The sequence below is a fragment of the Callorhinus ursinus genome, unplaced genomic scaffold (genome assembly GCF_003265705.2).
Source record: "Callorhinus ursinus isolate GAN/ISIS: 27379988/994484 unplaced genomic scaffold, GSC_fseal_2.0 scaffold12, whole genome shotgun sequence".
NCBI classification, from domain to species: Eukaryota; Metazoa; Chordata; class Mammalia; order Carnivora; family Otariidae; genus Callorhinus; species Callorhinus ursinus.
The window spans coordinates 3,681,655-3,706,654 of NW_027397074.1; the positions used below are offsets into that span (position 1 = coordinate 3,681,655).

Genomic DNA, 25,000 nt, shown 5'->3' on the forward strand with positions numbered 1-25,000 from the left:
ATAATTTTATCAGTTTCTACTCCTTATTTCTCCCCATTATCAAAAGATTGTTATTTTGGCACTTGTGGTGGTTGTTCCTCCCCTAGCGTGCTCCTTTTAAACATCTTAAACATTTCACAATGCCAATTGAAACAAATGAGCCACAGTCTGGGATGACAAAATTAATGCCGGGAATCTGGGTGTCTTGACAGATACAAGTGGTTAAGGTGAAAGTAGAATTAAAATTCTACTAGAATGGTATGCTGGTTTTGGATTCTTTTAGTGATGTGTTTCATATACTGACAAACTATTGAGCTAGATATCACAAGTCAGACCATCTAAACTATAGATGGACCCGAGGGTTAGGAGAAACAAGAATAATTAACATCTTTTGAGGGGTGGCAGTATTTCGTTTTTTGTCTGCTGATTTGAAAACAAGTCATTTAAATTAAATCTTACTTCATTTTTCAGGATTTAAATCACATATTATTTTGAGTTCTTAAAATTCTCCCTAACAAGTAGTAATGAATAGACTAGCTTGTCTGCCTCTAGGTCAAGTGTACAGTAGTTGGAAATTTTTGCTGTTCTTGCTCCCAGTTTGTGACTGAGTCATTACTAAGAGTCTTTACTCATGAGTTCCTAATGTATTGAAATAGTATCTATTCAACAGAATTTCTTATATTTTCAAATGGAACCTCATTATTTACTGCATATTTGGGGGAAAGAAAGAACTAGGAAATACATTCTTTAATTCAGAAAATTTCTGTGATTCCATTGAAGTTCAGAATCAGTATAAGGTAAGGAAATCAGAGTATTATAGGCATAATGATTTAGAAAGTGCAGGTATACACCTTTTCAATTTGGATTTTTCATTCAGCACATATTATTTCATGTCTATCTTAGTAGGCATCTGTGCGAGGTAAGTAGGCAGTAAGGCGTAGCTCTTGTCCTTGGTCATCTACCATAAGGTCATACCTAGTAAAGAGTGTTGGACCACCCAGCACTGGAAAGCCTGAAGGGAACCTGGTAGAGGAGCTAATTGACCTTCATCAAGGGAGAATCCAGTAGGTGATATGTAAATCCTCTTACATATCCTAGAAAAAGCATGAAGAGAAGGATGGAAAAAAATTGTGTTGTAATTGTATATGGCTCTGGCCTGGGTGGGGCTCTTCAGTTTCTCCAATGAAGAATTCTCTAGACTCCTGCCCAGGGGAAGAGGGTGGAGCTGGGCTTGTGTTTTGGGAGCAGGGTGGAGTAAGAAGTCTGAGATTCTCACTGTTCATCATCAAAACTGCTTCTCATCCCAGTACCTCACTGTGTCCTCTGTGCCTTGCGTCTCCAAAATGTCTAGTCTTCGCCTCAGGAACAGTTGTAATCTGGCTCCTCTGAGGGTCAGAGGGTGTGTGGAGAGGGGGCCAGGGCTTAGTCCAGCCGCCCTTCCCCCGCCCCCACCTCCTGCCAAACCCTGACCGCAGTGCTGAGGCTCTTGTGGTTCCAGGGTGGACCGGTTTCTGGCCAGTGTCTATTTATGCAGTGACTTTTGGTTGTAGCTGCTGTGTTCTTCCTGATGGTTATCTCCTCCATTCACTTTGTTTTAAAAAAATGTTGACTTCCTTTTCCTCAATTTTTACTTTTCAATTATCTTTGTTCTTATGGGTTTTCTTTTTTTTTTTTTTTTTTATTGGAAAGACAGAAGAAAATGCTGTTAGTCATGTTTAAATTAGACATTCTTGGGGCGCCTGGGTGGCTCAGTCAGTTAAGCGTCTGCCTTCAGCTCAGGTCATGATCTCAGGGTCCTGGGATCGAGTTCCGCATCCGGCTCCCAGCTCAGCAGGTAGTCTGCTTCTCCCTCTGGCTGCCGCTCCCCCTGCTTGCGCTCTCTCTCTCTCGCTTAACTCGCTTTCTCTCAAATAAATAAATAAAATCTTAAAAAAAATAAATTAGACATTCTTTAGCTATGGTTTTCTGAGATGGAACTCATACATAAGGATATAATTATTTATATTTTAATGGAATTGCTTTTACTTGAAGTGGGTGATGAGGGTAGTAAATTTTAAGAAATATGCATTATTAAAGGGGAGGTCCATTTCCTGAAGTCTTTTGGAGGATTAGAAATTTTTATTTGTATCAGCCATTCTTTGCTTATGTCTATTCATATTTGTTTGCCTGTGCAGTTGACCCTCGAATGACGTGGGTTTGAACTGCACAGGTCCACCTGCACGGATTTTTTCTTTATAAGTACAGTACAGTCCTGTAAGTGTATGTTCGTTACGATTTTATTAATATTTTTGTCCCAGCCTTCTTTCTTGTAAGAATACAATATATAATATATATAACATACAAAATATGTGTTAATCGACTGTTTATAAGGAAGGCATCTGGTCAGCAGCAGTTAAGTGTTTGGGGAGTCAGAAATTACATGCAGATTTTTGACTGTGTGGAGGCTGGTGCTGTCCCTATCACTCACAGTGTTCAGGGGTCAGCTGTGTTTGAATCATAAGCACACTTGAGTGTATTATTGGTAGACATCTGGTAGAGGCGGCGGTGACTCCTTATAGCAGTGATTCCTGACCGTGAGTGTGTACCAGTCTCCTAGTGACTCGTGTCCAGGACACATTCCAGACCTACTGAGTCACAGTCTCCTGGTTCTAGGCTTTGGTTTTTTGGAAAAACTTCCTGTGATTTTGGTCTATAGTCCTCTTTAAGAACTATTGTGTTATAGCTTCTAAAAGGAAAGTAGATTAAATATTGCATGGCATTTATATCTTACCAGAAATAAATTCCACATTCTTCATTCAAGGGTGTCAAAATCTGGTCCTAACCTTTTTTCATAGAATTTCTGCCAGTATTCTCCTGTGGGTCCCTTATGTGTCAGCAAAACTGCACGAGCCCTTTCCTGCTGCCATACCTGGGCTTGCTCATGCAGTTCCCTACCCTGAAAATCCTTTCCGGGCTCCTGGGTGCCTCAGTGGGTTAATTATCTGCCCTTGGCTCTGCAGGGAGCCTGCTTCTCCCTCTGCCTCTGCTTCTCTGTCTCTCATGAATAAATAAATAAAATCTTGAAAGAAAGAAAGGAAGGAAGGAAAGGAAGGAAAATCCTTTCCCTCGCTATCACTTTTTTGTTCTTCCTCATAGGTGAGCCTCAGTTGTCACTTCCTTGGGACTTAACTGGCCAGAGAGAACATTGTTGCTTTTCTGTGTATTTTGTTCTTGTCATTGTATCCCCTGGACCTTATTAACAGTATTGGAAACTGTATTGCTTGAATATGTTGTGTGTTAATTAAGAAAATAATCTTTTCAAACCAGTGTCTGCCTTGTTTTATATTATTTTTATACCTGTCTGATATAATCTGTTAAATTCCTAGTTCCATGAATGGAGATACATGTTTTACTCATTTTAGCAATAAAGTAGAGTTCAGTAAATATTTCTTGAATACATAAATGGGGTACCTTCTCAGTACTCGGGAAATCAAGCAGAACTTGGAACTGCGGGGTAGAATCACAAAATTTAGGACACAGGGAAGGGGAGAGAATATCCCAGTCTCTGTGTTCTGTTTGATCTGAGTTGGTGAGATGCTCAGACTGGTAGAGTACTTTAGTCCCTGCCCTGTCAGAGTTGGGAGTTTGATGTTTTTCAGGATAGTCTTCAGCTATTCGATAAACTCGCACTGAAATGGGACTGTGTTGTCTGTGAATGTGAGAGTCATTTGTAGTATTTTCCCCCATGGGTGCTAGTCTTAGCACCACTGTATGTTTTGAATTTCTGTTCCACCTTAGATAAGACTCGTCCTGTGTTCAGCTCTGAAGCTTTGGTTTTCTCCCCTGTTAAGTACTGCCCTCGCGAGGTAGCGTGGCGTCTCACACTAGGCGGCGAAGGTCAGGACTGAGTGCTGTGTGTACTAACGTCAGCGACCTAGGCGTTTGCACTGTTTTATACTTGGTAGTGAAGAGCCCTGGACCGTAACCAGCTGGAGTATGACAGGAGCTTGTGTTAAGAGCATTTCACAGGGGAGAACTCAATGGCAGCAATGATGGTCTTTTTTTTTTTCAGGTGGCTTTATTAATGTATAATTTACATACAGGAAACATTTCCCAGTTTGAGGTGTACAGTTCAGTGAGTTGTGAGCATTGTACACATACATGGTGTCCTCAGAATCACAATCATGAGGTAGTGCTCATCGCCACCAATAGTCTCCTTGTGCCCTTCTGCAGCAAGCACCACCCCCAGCCCCTGGCAGTCGTTGATCTGCTTTCCACCACCGTAGTTTGGCCTTTTTAAAAATGGGGTCATGTGCTATGTAGTCATTCGTGTTTGACTTTCTCACTTAGCACTTTTTTCGCTTAGCACATGCTTTTAGGTTCGTGTTTTTGTACTTATTGTTGATTGTCTTCTTATTGCTGAGTAGTTATTCCGTTGTTTAGCCACAGTTTATCTTTTCTGCCATCATCTTTTGGAGAACATGAAACTGGCACATTATTTGTCTAAGGATTTACTTGACACCTATATCCAAAGTGCACATGAACATGATTTTTCTTGTTTAAAGGGTCATTAAAGTAATGCAGAAAATTAGAACAAAAGACTTGTATGTAATGTTTATGGTGATGACATGTGCATACAGTGGTGTTTCTTAAAGTGCGGACCTTGAACCATGTGCATCAGAGTCTGGGGAAAGGGTTGGGGGGTGGGGAGTGCGGTTCTTCCAAACATGCAGCTTCCTGGGCCTTGTCTCCATGCGTCACACTCTGATTAGAGGAGCCTGAATGCGGTAGGTGGGTATCAGTACCAGAGAGGACTCATCCCAGTGGGTGTGCTTACGTATTTTTTTCTTTAGCTAGTTATACAACTGAAGATGCAGTTGCTGGCTCCTAACACTTCAGTGATCTCACACTACTGGTGTTTGACAAATTGGCATTCTTTCTTTTGAGATGTCTGGTGACAGTGTGATTGTCATTCTGTGTAGGAAATCTAGCTGTTTTCCCCTACTTTTTTCTCTTTGCTTTGGGGTTCTTCAGTTTTACTCTACTGTGGTTTTCTCTTTATCTGGTCTACTTTGTGCTTTCTGAATCTGAGAAGTTACATTTTTTATCAATTCTGGAGAATTCTCAGCTATTATTTCTTCTAATAGGGACTCTCCTCCATTTTCTCCCTTTTTTTGGGAACCCAAATATTAGATAAGTTAGACCTTCTCACCCTTTCCTGAAGGTCTTAACCTTTCTTTCATATTTTCAGTCTCTCTATCTTTCCTGTGATCTGTGCAAGGTGATTTCTTCAGATCCGTCTCCCAGTCTACTTGTAGTCTAATCAGTTCAGCGAATTTTAAGTCTTATTTTTTTCTGCTCATGCTTTATTTCCTTTATTTCTATCGACATTATGGACAACTTACTTTATATTCTATATTCCACAACACTAGTATTTGAAATCTCTTTTTGTTGATTATTTCTTTTGGCTTGCTCATAGGATTTTGTTTCCTTAAGTGATGATTTGGAAAAAAGATTGTTAAATTACATTTCCACAGTCTTAATCACTGAGAATCCCAAGGAGCCCTGATTGAGGATACATTGTTCCCAAGAGGATTTGTTTTTACTTCTTCCTAGGAGTCCTGGGATGACAGTGACCCAGAAGCACTCCAAATTTCTTGGCTTGGGAGGTTTCCAGGATGGGGCAGGTATGATGGTAAATTCAGATGCTAACTCTGGGTGCGGGGAAGCATGAGATCACGAATTCTTAGGACTTGCCCTTCCACACTAATCTGAAGAAGTACGAAATATGGGATCCCAAGTCCATCTCACTGGCTGGTCCTAGGTGCTTGATTCCACTTCTGGTCTTACATCATCCAAGAGCCTGTCCTTGGATATCCAGTCACTTACTTGGAATCCTCATCTACTCTCACTTTATTCTGGAGCCTCTCCCCCTGGGATTGGATTTGGTGCTTGCAGAATCTCTTGTTTCCTTGGAAATTGTTTTTCTGATGGCTTCTTCAGGTATATCCACCAGTCTCTGAGAATGGCCACTGCTACAAAAATATTTATGTGCTTTAACATCTTTGAAGAACTGTATACACAGTTCCTACAGTAAGGTTGGTATTAGAGCTAATTGAAACAACTGCCTTCAGAAATAAAGCTGTTTATTTAAAATTTAAGAAAATGGATGAATGAAACTGAAGTTTCAGAGAGGCAGAATGTATTGGAGAGGGCCAGTAAATCTTCAGGTGATCAAAATTCTGTGCCAGCAATTGTGAAGTTTTTCCCCTCTGGGGGATAATCATTTTTAATATGGGAACAGTTTTGATATGTAAAGCCCATTGTGTGGAACCCTACCTAGCTCACAAGGTCTTCGAGGACTGGGCTTACCTTTGTACTTGTCAAAAAAGACCTAGTTAAAGTAAGTCATGTGTTAATGGAGAAGATTTATTAAGCAATTTGCTTACTCGTTAAAATTTTCTTTATTTATTTTATTTATTTTTTTAAAGATCTTATTTATTTATTTGACAGAGAGACACAGTGAGAGCAGGAACACAAGCAGGGGGAGTGGGAGAGGGAGAAGCAGGCTTCCCGCGGAGCAGGGAGCCCGATGTGGGACTCGATCCCAGAACCCTGGGATCATGACCTGAGCCGAAGGCAGACGCTTAACGACTGAGCCACCCAGGCACCCCTACTCGTTAAAATTTTAAAAAATTCGTGTTGGACATCATTCTCTTCAAAGATGGTTATAACAGCACTACAGCCCCTTTCTCTGTCTTATTGTCTTGTAGAAATATGTGATCATTAACAACAGAGCTCCTGGTGAAACTTTCCTAAATCTCTGAACTGATCTTGACTATGAAGTACAAGGGTTTAGAAGCAGAAGGGATAAGAGGTGGGACTGATGCTGGCCTTTGCGTTATTAGTACAGTCACAGATGAACAGAGAGGGCCAGAGGCCCGCTAACAGTGTTACAGGAGATGCATCAGCGTCTACGTCTTAGTCACAGCTGGAGCCTGGAGGAGACAGGTTCACTGTCACCACACAGTCAGTGGGTAGGGAAGGGAGGATGCACTTTTATAGACTGCCTACCACCACATGCACAGTCACCCTCCCAGCTGATTGATGTATCACCTCTTTCAGTTATCACCACACTCTGACTTTTCCTTCGAGGCCCAGAGAACTTGTCACTGGCTTGAGTTCTTCTAGATTTTTAAGTGATAGAACTAGTATTCAAACCTGACCACAGCCTTTCTACGGGAAAGCTGCATGGCATTTGGACTTTGACCTTTATCCTAACTCTCTGGTTCTAAATTAGAATTCTTTAGTAAATTCTCCCTAGGTGAACTGGAGGGAATAGGGTATCATAGGCGTGAACTGCTTTCCCAGCATCTAGTTTCTCTTTCCTTATTTTCCTTTCCTGTCTTTATAAGTTAATAATTTATTTCAGTAGGCGTGCCATGGTACCAAATTGAATCAAGTATGAAAGGAGGATAAGGAATTTTGGAAAAGTTAATTCCTTTCCCTGATCAGCAGTCATTGAGTTCATTTCCCTGCAGAGAGCCATCACTGTTAGTCCCTTGTTGCTCCATCCAGAGATATTAACACGGGGCACATGCTTCTTGACTCTGTAAAACACATGGGGCTTGCCTTACACAAATGCTCTGCACCTTTGTGTTTATCAGTGGCATGCCCTCCCTATTAGTATACAGAGAACTGCCTCATTATTTTTGTGTAACGCCTTTATTGAGAGAGAACTCACCTACTATAAAATTTACCCATTTAAGATGTACAATTCAAAGGTTTTCCAGTACACTTAGAGTTTTGCAACCATCACCAACCACTTAATTTTAGAACATTTTCATCACCTTCGAAAGAAACTCTTACACTTGACTAGTCATCCCCATTTCCTCCCATCCCCATAAGCAGCTGTTGATCGTCTGTCTATTCTGGGAATTATGTAGAAATGGAATCCAGTCACCATGATCTCTGGTGACTGGCTTCTTTGATTTACCATAATGTTTTAAAAGATAATCCACGTTGTAGCCCCTGTAAGTACTTCATTCCTTTTGATTGTTTTATTGCTGTTAACGGACATTTGGGTTGTTGTTCCTTTTGGCTATTATGAGTAATGATGCACTGAACATTTATTTACAAGTTATATTTTTAGTTTCTCTTTGTTGTTATATACCTAGTAGTGGAATTGCTGGGTCATATGGTAACTCTCTTAAACATTTTGAGAAATTGCCTCCAGTTTTTCAAATGTTTTCAAAATGGCTGCACCATTTCCTTTCTCCTAAGCAGTATATGAGGTTTCTAATGTGAGCACATCCTTGCCATCACATGCTATTACCTGTCCTGTTGATTATTACTGGTTTGTGATTATTATCCTCGTACTTGTGAAGTGGTATCTCGCTGTGGTTTTGATATTCATTTTTCTAATGGTGGATGATGAACATGTTTTCTAGGAGATTTATATAGTTTTAGATCTTAACATCTAGGTCTTTGACCTATTATGAGTTATTTTTTTTTGTATGACATGAGTTAGGAGTCTACCTTTATTTTCCACATGGATATTCAGTTGTCCCATCACTTTGTTGGGACTACCCTTGTTCAAAAGACTACCCTTGTTGAAAGATCCATTGACTGTGGAGTATGAGGGTTTATTTCTGGACCCTCAGTTCCCGTTGATCTATATGTCCATCCTTATGTCCATACCACGCTGTCTTGATTACTGTACCTTTGTAATGAGTTTTGAAATCAAGAAGTGTGAGTCTTCCAGTTTTTGTTCTTTTTCAAGATTGTTTTGGCTATTCTTGGCCCTTGCATTTCCATATGAATTTTAGGAATGGCTTGTCAATTTCTGCAAATAAGCTGGCTGTTATTTTGCTGGGGATTGAATTGAATGTGTAGATCATTTTGGGGCTTATTGTCATCTTAAGAGTATTAAATCTACAGTCCATGAATATGGGATGTCTTTCTGTTTGTTTAGGTCTTCTTTAAATTCTTTCAATAATGTTTTTTAGTTTTTACTGTAGAAGTTTTGACATTATTTTGTTGAATTTATGCCTAAGTACTTCATTCTGTTAGATGCTATCGTGGATGGACTTTTCTTAATCTTATTTATCTCATTCTTTCTGGCAGAGTTGTGTTGTATGTGTGCCATAATCTATCAGGTGTTTTTTTTTTTTTTAAGATTTTATTTATTTATTCATGAAAGACAGAGAGAGAGGCAGAGGGAGAAGCAGGCTCCCAAGGAGCAGGGAGCCTGATGCGGGACTTGATCCCAGGACCCCGGGATCATGACCTGAGCCTAAGGCAGACGCTTAACCATCTGAGCCACCCAGGCGCCCTCTCTCAGGTGTTATTAATAAGTCCTCTCTTGATGCACATTTGGGTTCTAATATATTGCTGCTTGCAGACATTGGGACTGTATCAGTAAGATGAATTCCAGTTGAGGTGTGCTGAGCCAAAGGGTATTCAGACACTGGAATCATCTGTCAAATTTAAAATGAATATACACTCCGTGTTTATAATTTTACAGCTTATTTTTGAAACTTCTAGTAGTGGGCTTTATAGAAAAATAATCCAAACGCTTTTAGTTGATATTATTTATTTATTAAAAATAATGATATGCTGGAAGTAGTTCATGCTGTTAGAATATTGCCCCTAGCAGTGTTGTCCAATAGAACTTTCTGTGGTGATGGAAGTGTTCTGGATTTGCACTGCCTAATACCATAGCCACCTGTTGTATGTGGCTGTTGAGTGCTTGAAATGAGGTTAGAGTGATTAAGAACTGAATTTTTAAATTTTATTCAGTTTTAATTAATTTGGCTAGTGGCTATTGAATTGTATAATTATAGTTGCTTTTAGATTTAAAACTTGTAGGTAGAAGTTTGCAGAAGCCTTGTCCAAAGTGGTACATGTTGCATTATTTCCTGAGTAGCAATGAGGCAATCATGAGTGGTTATGGTAAGTTTCATCAACATATAGGTCTCAGTAAACAGTTCTTTATTTGTAGCAATTTATCCTGTAACCATCTGACTTTATTGCCTACAAACAGAGCTTTTAGATAGAAGCACATATGGGTCCTAGGTTTGCTAGTTCTTTTTTCTTTTTCTTTTTTAGTGTATAGGTCATCCTAATGTAAAAGGTAGGCTTACATGAGGTTTTTATACATGCATATTCTTTAAAATCTGTATGTAAAATATATGAATCTATATTGGTGATTAGTGTGGGTCATTGCTGTGGATTTTAAGCTGGTGCCTTCATAACCTTGTACTCTGAACTAGGCTCTGCCCTGGGCCCTTTCATTCATCATTTCTCCTTGGCATTCTCACTTGCTTTGGAAAAGGCTGTAGCTACCAGCTGCTTGCTTATGACCTCTACCTTTATTTATAGCCCAAACTTTTATATTTTAGCTGTAGATTTTATATACCAAGCAATCCACTGTATTCCTACACGGCTGGGTGTCCCATATGCCTCTCAAACGGAGATGAACTAAAAGAAAAGGAAGTTTTCTCTGGAAGCTCTTCCTCCTCCTCCTGGCTCTGTTCCCTATCCAAATTAATGGTAATGCTGTCTTACTACCCGAAATCTAGGAGGCAAAGACCCACCTCCAGCAATTGAATTACCAAGTTCTGAGTTCATGTTTTTATCCTCTCTTCTTTGCGCTCCTCACTAGTTTCCTTGCTTCTGGCTTTTATCCTTTATACCCATTCCACACATACCAATTCCGTATGTTCTTGTCAGAAAGCAAATCTCTTATATTTCAGTGGCTCCTGCCTGCTGTGAGGGTAGAGCCCAGACTCCTTAGAACGGTGCTGTGGGTCATTCCTCTGTGAGCTGATTACGGCAGAACCTCTTGCACTGTCTCCAGCCACACCACTGCAAAGGCTCTTTTAGGCCTTTGTGCTTCTGGTCACCTTGTGTCCTGGGCCTTGGGCCTCCTCCTGTCTGCTACTCCCACCCTCCATGCTTTGTTCTGCTCAGTCTCTTAAGATCACTCCCAGCATGTAGATGTTTCTGCCATTTCCCCCTCCATGAGAATACCTGGAGAGCATTGCTTGTGTTCACGTATTCATGTTGACATGCATTTCACCTCTCCTTGCTAAACTGTGCATCCCTCAGTGCTGGGCTCCTGGGAAACCTTTGCTGGGATGTGGTAGACCCTCTTCTATTTGTGGGATCAGTGGATGTCTTTTTACATGCCTCTGAACTCTGGCTTAAACTTTTCTGTCAGTCTTCTTCCATTTCAGTAGTAATATTTCTCCCAGGTCCCACTAATGTTTTATAAAATATTCACAGTACCAGTAACTTAAGAAGTATGTAGCCCTGATATATGTTGTTAGGTGATCGAACAGTTAGCTCCTTTCTTGTCTAAGATGTTAATAAGTTGGGAGGCAGGTCTATTTACTTCATCGACTTTTAGGTGGCTGTGTTCCATATTCTAGAAAACAATGTAGTCTTAGAAAATAAGTCTAAATGTCTTTATGATTGTTTCTGTTAGAATTTGGAGCATACTTTTTTTGCTTTTTTTGTTTTTATTTGTTTGTTTTTTACCTGCCTATGCCCAAAAAAGAATTTGGCTTCCATTCTTGAATACCCAGCTTCTTAATTCCTCTGGCCATTTTAATTATTTAAAAAAACCCAGACCTCGCTGTTGAGGCCAAAATCTGAGAAATTAACATGAACTGCTCTGTTACTTACTAAGAACTTACTTGGCAGCTGTATTCATTTTCTATTGCTGTGTAACAAATTACCACACACTTAGCAGCCTAAAACAATACCCATTTAGTAGCTCATAGTTCTGTAGGTCAGAAATTAGGACTGCACAGCATGGCTGGATTCTCACTGGACTGAAATCAAGCTGTTGGCCAAGACTGCGGTTCTCTGTTGGGGCTCAGAGCACTCTTCCAAGATCATTGGTCATTGGCAGAACTCATTTCCTTGCGTTGAAGTCCTTGTTAGTCCTTCTAGCTGTTGGCCGGGCACTGTGCTCACTCCCAGAGGTCGCTGGAAATTCCTTGCTCTGTGGCCCCGATGGGTAGTTCACAGCATGGATGTTTGCTTTCTTCTCCGCCAGCTGGAGCACGACTCTTTGACTTCTGTGACCAGCTACAGAAAACCCTCTCCTTTTAAAAGGCTCATGTAATTAGGTCAAGCCCACCCAGCATAGCTGCTCAGTTGCCATGTAACATAATATCTTGATAAGAGTGGTGTCTTATTCACAGGATCACCCCACCTTCAGAGCAGTAGGGATTTCTGCAAGGGTGAGGGTCACTGGGGCTCAGTTTGGGAAGTTGGCCTACCACAGCAGACACTTAACGTTCAGGTTTGATTTACACAAAGTTTGGAAGTTTTTTCATTAGGGAAGACCTACACCTGAAATCGTTACGGTTTTTTTCTCTTTAGCTGTGTAGCTTCACCCAGTGTTACGGCAAGGCTTTTTGGATAAACTTTTGAGAGAAAGTGTGTATTGATTAGTTCTGTCCTTAAGCAGAAATGGCAGATTGCATATTTCTCTGGCTGTTCACCATCAAGAAGGAGAGAGTTGGAGGGAGGGAGGGAAGGAGTGAGTTTTAGATTGGGTAGTGGACATGGGAAAGAAAACAAAATTTGGCTTTATATGAATGTTCTAGGAGAAGTTCATTTTGAACTTTCTTTTAATATTTTGGTTAAAGTGAATGAATTAATTTCTTAAAATTAGTGTCAGTTGCCATTTAGGTTGATAATAAAGGAAAGGACTTCTTTTTCTGCCAGATGTGAAGTTTACTTGTCCTTTTCTCTGCTCAAAAGAAATAGCAGCTAGAAGGAAGTCGGGACTCCTGTACGGTTGCCATGACAATGTGGGGCCTAGGACGCAGGCATTTTGCTAGGGTTCACTTTTCCTCCCTTGTGGGCAGAGCAAACGTACATGAAAAATACAATATGCAGTAGATAAGCATGGTAAAATCATCTTAGTATTATAATATTTAAGGAAAATTGTTTTTTAAACGGCATTTTTTGATCATCCTATTTGGAGTGGTGAGAATATTTAGGTGTCCTTTGTAGGGAAAAATGAATATAATTCTTAGTGAAAAATATAAATGATGAGTTGGAATTTTGTTTCTAAATTTTTTATTCTAGTCGCTGGGGGTGGTGCCTTGTTGATGTTATATGAGAACATGTTCTTTAAATTAGTTTACAGAACTACATTACTACTTTTCATTGTCAGTGTGGCTGGGGCAGTTGTTAAGGAGACCATGTGTACAGATTTTCTAAATCTAAATGTAGGTGTTTCTAATTTTTCTTGTAGGCGTGTATGTTCTGAAGTAGACATTAAAAGATAGAGTTGTGTGTGTGTGTGCTTTTGCTTTAAAACAAAACAAAACAACAGCCTTTTGAAGCTGCTCCATACCTGTTAACAGTTAATCCCCATTCCCCTTCCTTTTCTCTTTCCCCTACCGCCAGCCTTCAGCAACCACTAATTTACTCTGTTCTCTATACATTTGCCTGGTCTGGACATGTTTATGTCAAATGGAATCCTATACCATGATCTTTGATGGCTGGTATTTTTCATTTAGCATAATGTTTTTGGGGTCACCCATGTGGTAGCATATGTCAGTACTTCATTTCTTTTTATTGCTTAATAATATTACCACATTTTATTTTATTTATTCATTTATCAGTCAATGCACATTTTTTGTCTATTATGAATAATGCTGCTATGAATATTTTTGCACAAGACTGTGTGGGGACATGTGTTTTCATTTCTTTTGGGTATATACCTGGAAGTGGAATTGTTGGGTTTTATGATAACTCTAAATTCAACCTTTTTAGGAACTGCCAGACTACAAAGCAGCTGGGCCATGTAACACTCGTGCTGCAAATTCAGGGTTCTAATTTCTTCAGGCTCCACAATACTTGTTATTGTCTGTTTTGCTTGTGTTTATTTTTAAATTATACCCATCCTATTGGGTATGAAGTGTATCTCATTGTGGTTTTGATTTTCATTTCCCAAACAACTAGTGATGTTGAGCATCTTTTCATTTGCTTATTGGTCATTTACAGGTCATCTTTGGAAAATGTTCTAATCTTCTTCCTATTTTTAAGTTGGTTTGTCTTTTTATTGTCAAGTTTTTTTTGTCAGCGCAGGCGCATAACGACTGAGCCACCCAGGTGCCCTTGCTTCTAGTAATTCTTATATGAAATAATTTCTTGATGGTTTTCATCAGGACTGATGAAAAGATTTTTTTTTAAAAAATCTGTTGATATATTTCATGAGTATGTATTTGGTGATACCAACTGCTGCCTCTGGATCTGTTAAATAGTTGAGATTTAGCCAGGCTTTGTAATACTGTAGAAGCCACGAAAAACCACTGTGAAGAAGGCAGCCTTAAAGATGGTGTGGCTTGGTCCATACAGCTGCCCTAAGGCAAATTTACTTGTGTTTCTCCTGTGTGGGAGCAGTAACAAGGATGGGTGGGATGAAACAGAATCATGATTGGGCCTTTCACATTGCTCTGAGCCTTACTATGATGAGTTGAGTGATTTAATTATTGGTGATGATTGATGTGAGGCAAAAAAAATCACAGGGCGCCTGGGTGGCTCAGTCGGTTAAGCGTCTGCCTTCCGCTCAGGTCATGATCCCAGCGTCCTGCGATCGAGCCCCATGTCGGGGCTCCCTGCTCTGCGGGGAGTCTGCTTCTCCCTCTGCTCCTCCTCGTACTCATTCTCTCTCTCTCAAATAAATAATAAAATCTTAAAAAAGGAAAGAAAAGAAAAATCCACAGTCATTGGGTGACCAGGAATCTGTCCTCTGGTGTTGGTGCTCTGAAGGGTCTAGAGTAGTGCTGTCCTGGAGAAATACCATGTGATCCTAATTTGTAATTCAAAGTGTTCTAGTAGCCATATTAAAAAAAGTAAAAAGAATCAGGTGAGTTTAATTTTAATAATATAGTTCATTATATCCCAAACATTATTGTTTTAACATGTGATAAATATAAAATTATTAATAAAATATTTTGCGTTTTTTGTATGAAATATTGGAAATCCAGTATGTATTTTTACACTTATCTTGGTTTGGATGAGTCACATTTCGAGTACCCGCATGTGGCCTGCAGCTACTGATTAGACAACATAGTCCTAGATGCTTTGATATGATAGCCAGTTGAAATATTACGTCAACATTACTCAACTTCCTTCATACTTCAAGGTAGCCGACTCATCCCTTTAACCTGAGAGAACTGACTTGGCTCTGGGGGAGCTTTCTGTCTGCCTGTTCAATGTGGTCCTCACTGGGGGGATGGGAGGTGCCTGTTCATTGAGACCAGAGGGTCTGAGAATTTTGTTAAGCAGTGTGGGCATCTCACCAAACGGGTAAAGAGTGATTAAAAGAAACACATTGTGATGAAGGTATTTGAGCCTCTCAAATGAGTAAAAATGGGCCCATGAAAATTAGAATTTCTTCTCTTCTCACAAATACAATCTGCTCCATAAAGATGAAGCTAAATACAGAAAATACTGTGAGAGCAGTGGATCTCAAATGGGCATGACTTTGTCCCCAGGGGAGTTTTGATGGTCACAGCTGGGGGTGGGGGATGGGATGTCACTGACATTAGTGGCTTGAGGCCAGGGCTGCTGGTAATATCCTACAGAGGACAAAACATCCCCTGCTACAGCGAATTACCTGGCCAGCTGTCAGAAGTGCAGAGCTCTGTGGAGCCTGCCACTGGTAGAACAAGATCCTCCAGTTATGTTCTGCTCATTGCTTGTTCCATAGTTTCTATAGGGAATAGAACACGTTTTCTTTTAAATTTGGAGAATCTCCTCGCTTATTCATATAAAATTTCTAAGGAAGAAATAGCTAACTTTCAAAGCGTTTCTGATGGAGCAGATTTGTCAGCTGGGTGGGTTCTGCTCACAGCCCGGAAGAGTGAATGGGTCGTGTAGCCCATTCATCTTGCTAACCTTCCCTTTCTTCTGGAGAAGCCGTGAGATGGTGCAGTCCTCTGCTGCCTCCCCTTCCTCGGACCTGTCTTTTGTCTGGGACCATTCAACTTGCAGGAAGAGCACGTATGTTAGAAAGAGAAGGAGCATTTGCAAGGCTGCAAGAAAAATGACCACACTTGCATAAGGTCTGTTGGATGTATTTTGGACGTATTTGGAGCAGTGATGTGGGTGTTTGGTTGTGACTCTTACAGTGCTCCATCATGAGCAATGGTTAACTCAGAATGCTCCTAGTGTTTGTCACCCAGAGGGCTGTAACTTTGAGTCTTCATAAATTCTAGCAAGTAGAAATCAGTACAAGTCATTTTTAGCGCATAAGCATTCGTTAGTTCTGCCAAAGGTAGTCCTACTTGCTGGTGTTTGCCTTTAAGGACCCCCCCCAGCCCCACCGTTCCTCACAACTGCTGGCCTTTCACCCCTGCCCTCCTTCGTTGCTTGTGGCAGGTTGAGTTTTGGGGGGCGAATCGCATAAATGAATCCTGTAGCTAACTTAGGCTAAAGGCAATATAGTAAGGGCTATTTGGGGGATCTTAGAGGTCCAGCTTGGAAAGGGGCAGTGGACAGGGCAGCTCTGCTGGTGCTGCCTCGTACTAGCAGATGAACGTGTCCCCTGTGACCGCTGACCTGAAGGCACCAGGGCTCTCGAGTGAGCTCTGGCTGGCTGTGCCCTCGGCTGTACCACCGGGAAGAGCGGAGCTAGAACCAGCCTTCTGTTGTGCAGAGAGCAGTGGCATCTCAAAGGGTGCTGGGAGGAGGGGAGCATGAATGCTGGGCAGGCCAAAGATAGGAGCACTTGTCTACCACATTAGTGCTTGTGGGATCCCCCTTGCTCCCCAGACTAGAGACCCCCTGCTCACCTTTTACCTCCCCATTTCCTACCCACACAGCTCTGGCCCCCTCAGGGAGAGCAGTGGTTGGTCCCATTGCTAGGGCAGCTTGTCGTAGTTTAAGGGAGAGATGTGCTTCTAGTGCCTACGTTGTGACCTTAGGTTCGAGTTTCCCCAGAAGGACGTGGTTAGAAATAGCAGTTAAATTTTATAGTAAGTGAAAGCTTGATTTTATAGAATTGCATTATGAATGCTTTATTTAAGCAAATGTATTCAGTATGCTCTTGAGTTTCTGGGTACTTGAAAAAAGGGTTATATCTGTAATCTCTCAAGCTTAAAAAATTTTTTTTTGCATTACAGGTTTTCTCATCTTTTGTAAAAGAGTATACTTAATCATCATTGAGCCTTTATGTGACAATTAGAAATGACCATTTTGCAAACCTGGCATTAATGTATGGACTGTATCTGTGTTTGACAGTGGGTGTTCTCTTTAATTTCCAGTTTGGGGGCAGTGTTCTTGATGAGGTTGATAGATAACTGAATTCCTTAATGAAAATAACTGTACATCAGGTACAGCATATGTTAGCTTTTAGAAGTCATCCAGGAAACCTAACCACATTCTTAACTATTTCTATGGGATTTAATTTTAAAATAATGGAAAATAAGTCCTTTTTAAAATTCAGGGCTGCTTTCATCTGCCTTTTTATAATCTCTGTGGGATGTGTTCTAACTAATAAGGCTGTGTATCATGGGGGCAGGGTGAATACTCTTTCTATTTCACTTATATTTCATAATATTGTCAGGACTTAAGAAATACTGAATCTCTGAGTGAAAATGTGTCTGCAAAGTATAATTTTTCCTCCTGACCTGTATGTTGAAACATGACTTGAATTCAGCTAAAATGACAAAGTGACATTAATCAGCATTTCTTTTTAGTGTGTGACACGTTTTATTTTTTTCTTGCATTAAGAAACTCTTATGTATGTCCATAATGCAAGATTGACTTCGAAGTAAATAGGAATTTTCCTTCCACTCTTTCAGGCCGGAGCCTCAGCAGAAAGCTCCCTTAGTTCCTCCACCACCGCCTCCGCCTCCACCACCGCCTCTGCCAGACCCCGCGCCCCCAGAGCCCGAGGAGGAGATCCTAGGATCTGATGATGAGGAGCAGGAGGACCCTGCCGACTACTGCAAAGGTGATATGCTTGCTGCTGCTGGGCCGTCAGGGGTTTGTCAGGGGTTTGTCAGGGGGAGTGAATGAGGCAAATGGTTTGTTCTTTATTAAATTAATCTCTTAGTGTCAATACCATTTTTAATTTCTAGGTCATTAAATGTAGAATGATACCCAAAAATGTAAGAGATATCAGAAGGAAAACAATAAGAGATGGAAAATATATACATACGTACATACATACTCTGAGTACTTTCTAGAGGATTTAAATCTACCAATAGAATTAAAAATAGTATTAAACAACAATTAAAGAGAAAAACATAATAAGCCATCTAAGAAGAGCATAGAGACTTGAAGTTACCAGGCTCCTGAGGGGAGCCAGTTTAACTGTTGCGCGAGCCATTTGACTTTAAGTTTTCAGGCTGCTAAGATTAACAAGGAACCAGCCCTTTCTCTGTATAGCATTGAATTACATAGTATTCATTGTCCGTGGAAAGAAAGCCTGCTCATTTGTTTACAGAAACAGGCTTTTTCCTGGCATTGTGCTCAACGAAAAAGACATTCTGTGGGTTGTGTGACATAGTGGATTATGTTTTTAGCTGCGATTTCGCGTAAGACACAGAAATTACTTAAGTGAAGGACGCCTGGGTGGCTCAGTTGTTAGGTGTCTGCCTTCGGCTCGGGTCGTGATCCCAGGGTCCTGGGACCGAGCCCCACATCGGGCTCCTTGCTCCACGGGGGACCTGCTTCTCCCTCTGCCGCTCTCCCTGCTCGTGCTCTCTCTCTCTGCTCGTGCTCTCTCTCTCTCTTTCTCTGACAAGTAAATAAAATCTTAAAAAACTACTCAAGTGAAGTGTTCCTGTATTGATGCTTCCTAAAGATCAAGAACATAGAGTTAAACTCCTAAAAGGCAAGCATGTTGTATGATGAATATTGAGAACAATTGTATACGTATACGTTGTGTAGACTGGTCTCTGAGAATGCAGGAGAAAGGGAAGTTGCTGTGTCCGTTTGACTCCTCTTTTTACTTAACTTACTCATCTGGAGTTTCACTCTCTCTAATAGAAAATTATCACAGTCTGGTAGTCTGAGCTTCTGAACATTTGTTGAAATACCGATTTGCTACAGATTAAGTTAAATATAAATCAGATTCTGTACAGAATAATAATAGATAGCAGAAGATGGATGCCTGTTCAGGCCATAGAGCATTAATGAATCTCTGGCTCTGGAGTGCCTTGTATGAACTTATTAGTGATTGCAGGCTATTTTTGTATTGGTTATGGAACATTGTACTTTTTAGTTACCTATTAAGAGGAAGAGAAAATTATGTTCTGCTGTAAAAGTTCAAGAACTAATCTTCCACTCTAACCTGATATGGGTTTCTACACATGGAATCTGTGTTTTCTTTAGAAAAAGGAAGTAGATCTTTAGCATTTTTATGAGGAGTGACTTTGCCATCTAATATGGAATATAACAGTCTGTGGAAAGGTGGAAAGAAGAGGTTTTATATCCTCCCTCTTACTCTGCATTTCTTGGTTCAGAAATGAAGTTGTTTGAAAAGGAGATGTGGGCAGTTGTCTTTCGATTTTACTGCTTGGGCCAAAGCATTAGGTTGGTTGTGTAGGAACATTTCTTTTTAGCACGTGGGCCCCACCATGCTAGAAGGAGCACCCTTTGCCTCATATCTGGCCCTGCAGTATGTGGGTCAGGAGACGTAACCAGTACTCTTATTTATCCCTTTACCATCTCTGTAGATCTGCACAGTGGACACCTCAGACTGAAATACAAGGCTGTGAATGGAAGATTTCACAGTCAGGGCTGATTTTAGGTAACATTTACTGAACTCTAAACATCTTAAGAGTATTAAAGTCAGCCTCACTAAAGCATGTGAGAGATAGAAGTTTCTCTCTCTCTTTTATTCCCGACTTTGGTAAGTAACCTGTGCTTCTAGTCAGCATTACACATAACAGATGCCTTACTCAGTGAATTTTGTATATAGATCAGAACCGTTTGTCTAAGGTAACCGACGCAAATGCATTCAAGGAGTCTGTGGAACTGACTGGGAATGTCTGGGACAAGAACTGTGCCCCACCCTCACCCTCCAGCCATGAACAGAGTTTAAGTTTTCAACATGTTGCTTATTCATCCCTGAGTTATTTAGTGTATTTTGCCCACAGTCAGGTACATTCTTCTTTGGAAGTACAATGCAGCCATCAAGATCAAGAAGTTAACATTTTAATAGTTCTGCCATTCATGCCTCAGACTCCATTCAGGTTTTGCCAGTTGCCAATATTGTCCTTTATATGAAACCAATCTTTCTCAGAATATGTTTTGTTTCCTTGTGTTAAAAAACAAAACTCAACTGAGTAGATTTGAAAATCTAATTGGCTTTATTAAGCATTTCATGAATCAGACAACATCTGTATCCAGCAAGTGGAGATGCTCTTTGGAGTTGTGAAAAATGAGAGCTTTCTCTGGGAAAGAGGGTGAGGTTTGGAGTTACTAGCAAAAGAAAGGATTATTTCATGCCAGGACGTCTTCCTTTGAGGGGGGAGAGAGCAGGATTTTTTTTTTTTTTTTTGACTGTAAACCATGCAACATTGTCTTTTATTATGTATGGGTTTTAAAAATTATTTCCTCAATCTCTCCATACACAGACAAAAGTAAGTATACTGTTTAACATACTGGAACTGGGAAATATTGACCATTGCCCAGAAAAGGGAAAATTATCCCTAAAACATGCTTAACCAGGAGGCCAATTCATCTGCTGACCTCCAGGAACATGGAGATGAACATGACAGACAGACTGTCCCCCATCTGAACCTTCATTCACCACCATTCGATAACCCTTCTTCAGGCCCACATCAGCAGCACATTTCTTGCCAACAGTCATTAAATGTCCAAGAAGACGTTCATCATCATCTTCTGCGACAGAAATCTGAGATACAGGTTTCTTGGGTACCACCAGAAAATGAGTTGGTGCTTGAGGGGAATGTCATGGAAAGCAAGACACTGGTCATCCTCAAAAAATGATTTTGGCTGGGATTTCCTTGCGAATGATCTTCCCGAAGATCGTGTCGCCACCAGGCCGCGCGGCCTGTGCTTTGGCGATCTCCTCTGCCATCTCGGCCTCCCTCCCGCGCGGCCGCCCTGGGGAGAAGCTCGGGAGGACCCGGGGCAGCGGGCGAGAGCAGGATTTTTATCATGCAGATTACCTCACTTGTGCTTATCAGTTAAATTCTGGTTGACTTTTAAAAGGTCACATTCCTGGGGTAGGTTGAAACTATAATTAAGTCTTGGTTTGCCATGTTGGGGGGCAAATGACTTGTTGGGCTTGTTTTTTTTTTTCTTTGTTAATACTTGTTTCTTTAATCTGGAACAGTTCCTTAGTCTTTTCTTGGCTTTCATGACTGACATTTTTGAAGATTGTAGGCCAATTATTTTGTATAATGTTTCTTAATTTGGTAAACTTTATTTTGTAGATTTTGTTTTGTTTTTTTAAAGTAATCACTATACCCAAGGTGGGGCTCCAACTCATAACCCTGAGAATAAGAGAGGCATGTTCTGCATGTTCTACTGACTAAGCCAGCCAGGTGCCTTCCCATGCTTCTTAATTTGGAATATCAAAAAAGTGTTGTGGGGCACCTGGGTGGCTCAGTCGGTTAGGCATCTGCCTTCGGCTTGGGTCATGATCCCGGGTCCTGGGATCGGGCGGTGGGCTCCCTGCTCACTGGAGAGCCTGCTTCTCCCTCTCCCTCTGCTGCTCCCACTGCTTGTGTTAGTCTAGCTCTCTCTGTCAAGGAAATGAATAAAATCTTTAAACAAAAAATCATGTGTTGCTCTGTGGAAAGTGTTGTCTTAGCACATTATTTTATCAGGTAGTGCACAGTTTGGGTTTATACCGTTGGCGGTTGATGTCAGTCACTTTGTTTTAGGATGGTGTCTGCCAGATAATCTGTACTGTGAAGCTACTCTTTTCCCCCTGGTAATAAATAATATTTTGTTGAGAGTTACTTCTTTGAGACTCTAAGTATCCCCTTGTCAACGCATGTATTTCCTTCTCTCTCTCTCCTTTCTTTCTCTTCCTGTCTCCCCCCCCCACCCCTTCTGTCCATCTCCCTATCTTGTCTGTCTTTCTGCTACCTCACATGGCCTCATTCATGGGTTTCCCTATTCCGTGAATTCTAATCAGTTCCTCTCCTTACTTGTTTGGATGCGTGGCTTATCCCACATTTGGCCATTAGGAGTTCCTTCAGGTTGATTCTCTGTCCTTTCAAGATGTCCTTGTCATTCTTTGAACACTTTCTTACTTTCAAGTACGGTAAACTGTTCCAGGCTTGTGTTTTCCCTACCCGAGCCCTGGAGTCCACTCTTCCTACAAGGATCCCTGGTTCCTTTTAGTGGAGGGCAAGATTTAGAAAACAAGATCTGGTCATTGGATGTGATTGCCATTGTTGGGTGTTAGTGCTTGTAGATCTCTTAGCATAGGGTAGGGATACACACACCTGTTATGTTTATATATATTCTGTATTTATGCTTATTTCTATTTTTGCTTATTTATATATTAAAATATGTGAATTTAATCAGATATCTCTAATTCCACTCTACTACTAGGGGATTCAGCCCAGTTTTCTCTCTTTCTCTATTTCTGGGTTTCTTTCATTCTTTGACAGTAAGAGGCTAGGCTCTCATTATCCTCATTACATTTAATTTGATTAATTTCCTTGTACGTGATGAATCACCAGTTGCTGTCTCTGCGGTGAAGGGCATCTCTCCCCTTTGCCCTTACCTAGCCTGTGCTCAGATATCCTTTGCTGCCCCACCCTGTCTAATGACTGTGGACTGAATTGTTCCGGCAGGGGGAAGGGGAGGGATGGCTTTTGCAGTTAGGGTGGGTTTTACTTAGTCTGGGGAGCTGTCTTGTGTGTCTTCTGTCCCTTCTGTTTTCTTTGACTTCATTCCTAGAGAACCTCTGCCCTACCAACCGCTTCTTAGTATTCACAAAGTAAAATAAAACATCAACAACAAAACATACTACCTGTTTTATTTCTTCAGAAGAAGAAATATTTGTTCACCTTAGGAAACCGGTAACATTGGGTGCGGAGTTGCACAGTCACCTGGAGTCTCAACACCCCCCAGGAACTGTGGTAAGCATCTGGGTGTCAGCCCTCCTGGATCATTCATGACCAACCAGCCTTCCTTTTTATCTCTTTACAAGTGTTTCCCTGTTGGAAACATAGGAAACCTCAGCCACTTGAGCACAAAGGCCACTATTTAAAGTTCTAATATTGCGAAAGCATTCTTCATTGCTCCTTTCTGCTTGGCTGTGCATTTTCTTTCTTCATAGCCAGCTTGTTCCCACTCATCTTAACTTCTTGTTCTCCCACCAAACCCAGGAGGACTATGGCCTTTGGTGTCTGCGAGTGTTGGGTTCAAAATCCGGCTTCCCAGTTCTGTGTCCTCAGACAAGCTCCTTTCCCGCCAGGTGTCAGCTTCTTCGTCTGTGATAGAATATCATCTCTCTGTGTTACATAATATACAACCACATCATACCACCTAAGATTTTGTAAGGACAAAAATGTGCCAGATACATGATGTATGTGCCATACTTCTTGGTATGTACAAGGTGCTTAAAAAATGTGCATTTTATTTTCTTCTCTCCTGTCCTTGTTCCTTCATTCTCCTCCCGGGTTTGTTCCCATGTGTGCTTTCCTGCTGGTCCCCATCGTGCAGCCCCCGTGTGGGGTCTTGGCTGCCTCACTGTGCCAGGCTTGTTGCCCTGGCCTCTGGAGAGACAGCTGTGTCACATGGCCTGTCTCTCTCTGTCTCATTTCGGTGTCACCTCTGGTCAGTTGTCTCAGGCGAGAACTGTAGCAGCAGGCTGGGCAGTTTGTTCAGATTCCTACTTCCAAGGCCAGGAGATAACAAGGGTCAGGCATAGGGGGTAAGCCAATAAACAGACACTTCCGGGACGCCCTTGTGCAATATGCGCGTGTTTCGTGAGTTTGAGCATAAAGCCTCTTCGCCAGAGTGGACCCTCATCCTGTGGGGAGATTGCAGTGCTGGGTGGGTCTAAAGAGTGTGACTCGGTACCACCTGCCTCAGAATGACCGGGGTGCCTGCCTGCTGGACGTTCCTGGGCTGGACTGTAACTCCTGAACTGGGATCCCAGCGAGGACGACCCGGACTGGCACGTGTTTCAGAGCCTCGTCAGGCTCGGCTCAGGTACGTGCATGCCTCTAAAGCTCGGAGGCCAGCACTAAGAAGTGGCTTCCATTCGCCTCATACTAGGTGACTGAGGCTCTGTGTAAGGGGAATTAACTGCTTTGAATGACCTCGTGTCTAAACGTTTTTCCAACCCTCAGCACATATTTGCTACAAGGACTGGTCAGTGGTGACGGTAGGAACGTTGTTTTGTTAGATCATCCTGCCGGCACTGCCTGCTTGGAGGTCCTGGTTTTTGGCTCCCTTAAATCATTCTTCAATAAGTTGGCACCTTGTACAGTTTCATTGTCTGTATTATTTCTGGAGACATCGATTTCAACACTTTTGTGGTCTGACTTGGTAAGCGTGTGTCGTTTCCTCAGATAGGCCTTCTTTGAACCCTTAGTCACCTCTTCATCAGGCCCCGCCCTCTGCCCCTCACAAGAGCATGTACCCCAGCCTCCCACCTCCAGCAGTCGCCAGGGTGTGTAGTTATGCATTTACTTTTGTGTTCATTTGCGATCTCCTTTTCCTCAGTCTGGAAGATTCCCTGTGGTCAGGGGCTGTGTGTTCTGTCAACCCCACTGCATTTGGGCTCTCCACAGTGCAGTCAGTATTTTTGGTCGGATGAAGGAATTGTCTCTAGTGTTAAGTTACAACTAAGGGACAAACGGCACTGATGTTTCCTGTGTGTCTCAGAAGGCATGTCAGGAAGTGAGGAGGTTGACATGCCGTGAAGGGGAACACAAGTCAGAATACAGATCTTTCATTTTTTCCCTAGATCTTTTTAAAATTATCCATAATGCTCCAGAGGTTTTATTTACTATCCACGTTTGAGTGGCAACCAGTTTGTTTCTTTTGAAACTTCGGA

At 41.5% G+C, this 25,000-nt stretch overlaps 1 protein-coding gene and 1 pseudogene across 21 annotated transcripts in view; one reads left to right on the top strand and one right to left on the bottom strand.

Annotated features, from left to right (window-relative positions):
• The window catches only part of SRPK2 (SRSF protein kinase 2), a 246,250-nt gene that overhangs the window by 151,611 nt on the left and 69,639 nt on the right, over positions 1-25,000 (top strand). For 16 of the 21 annotated variants that reach the window (XM_073898682.1, XM_025872746.2, XM_025872743.2 and 13 more), the window contains one exon: positions 17,799-17,950. The exons of 2 other annotated variants lie outside the window; for them this stretch is intronic. In XM_073898682.1, coding sequence (XP_073754783.1) covers positions 17,799-17,950 — 152 coding nt within the window. Of the gene's footprint in view, positions 1-7,973; positions 7,992-17,798; positions 17,951-19,608; positions 19,754-23,966; positions 24,151-25,000 lie in introns of those variants that run through there. 3 more of the 21 variants (XM_025872753.2, XM_073898686.1, XM_073898689.1) reach the window with 3 other exon arrangements.
• LOC112824811 (adenosine 5'-monophosphoramidase HINT1 pseudogene) lies at positions 20,519-21,070 on the bottom strand (annotated as a pseudogene).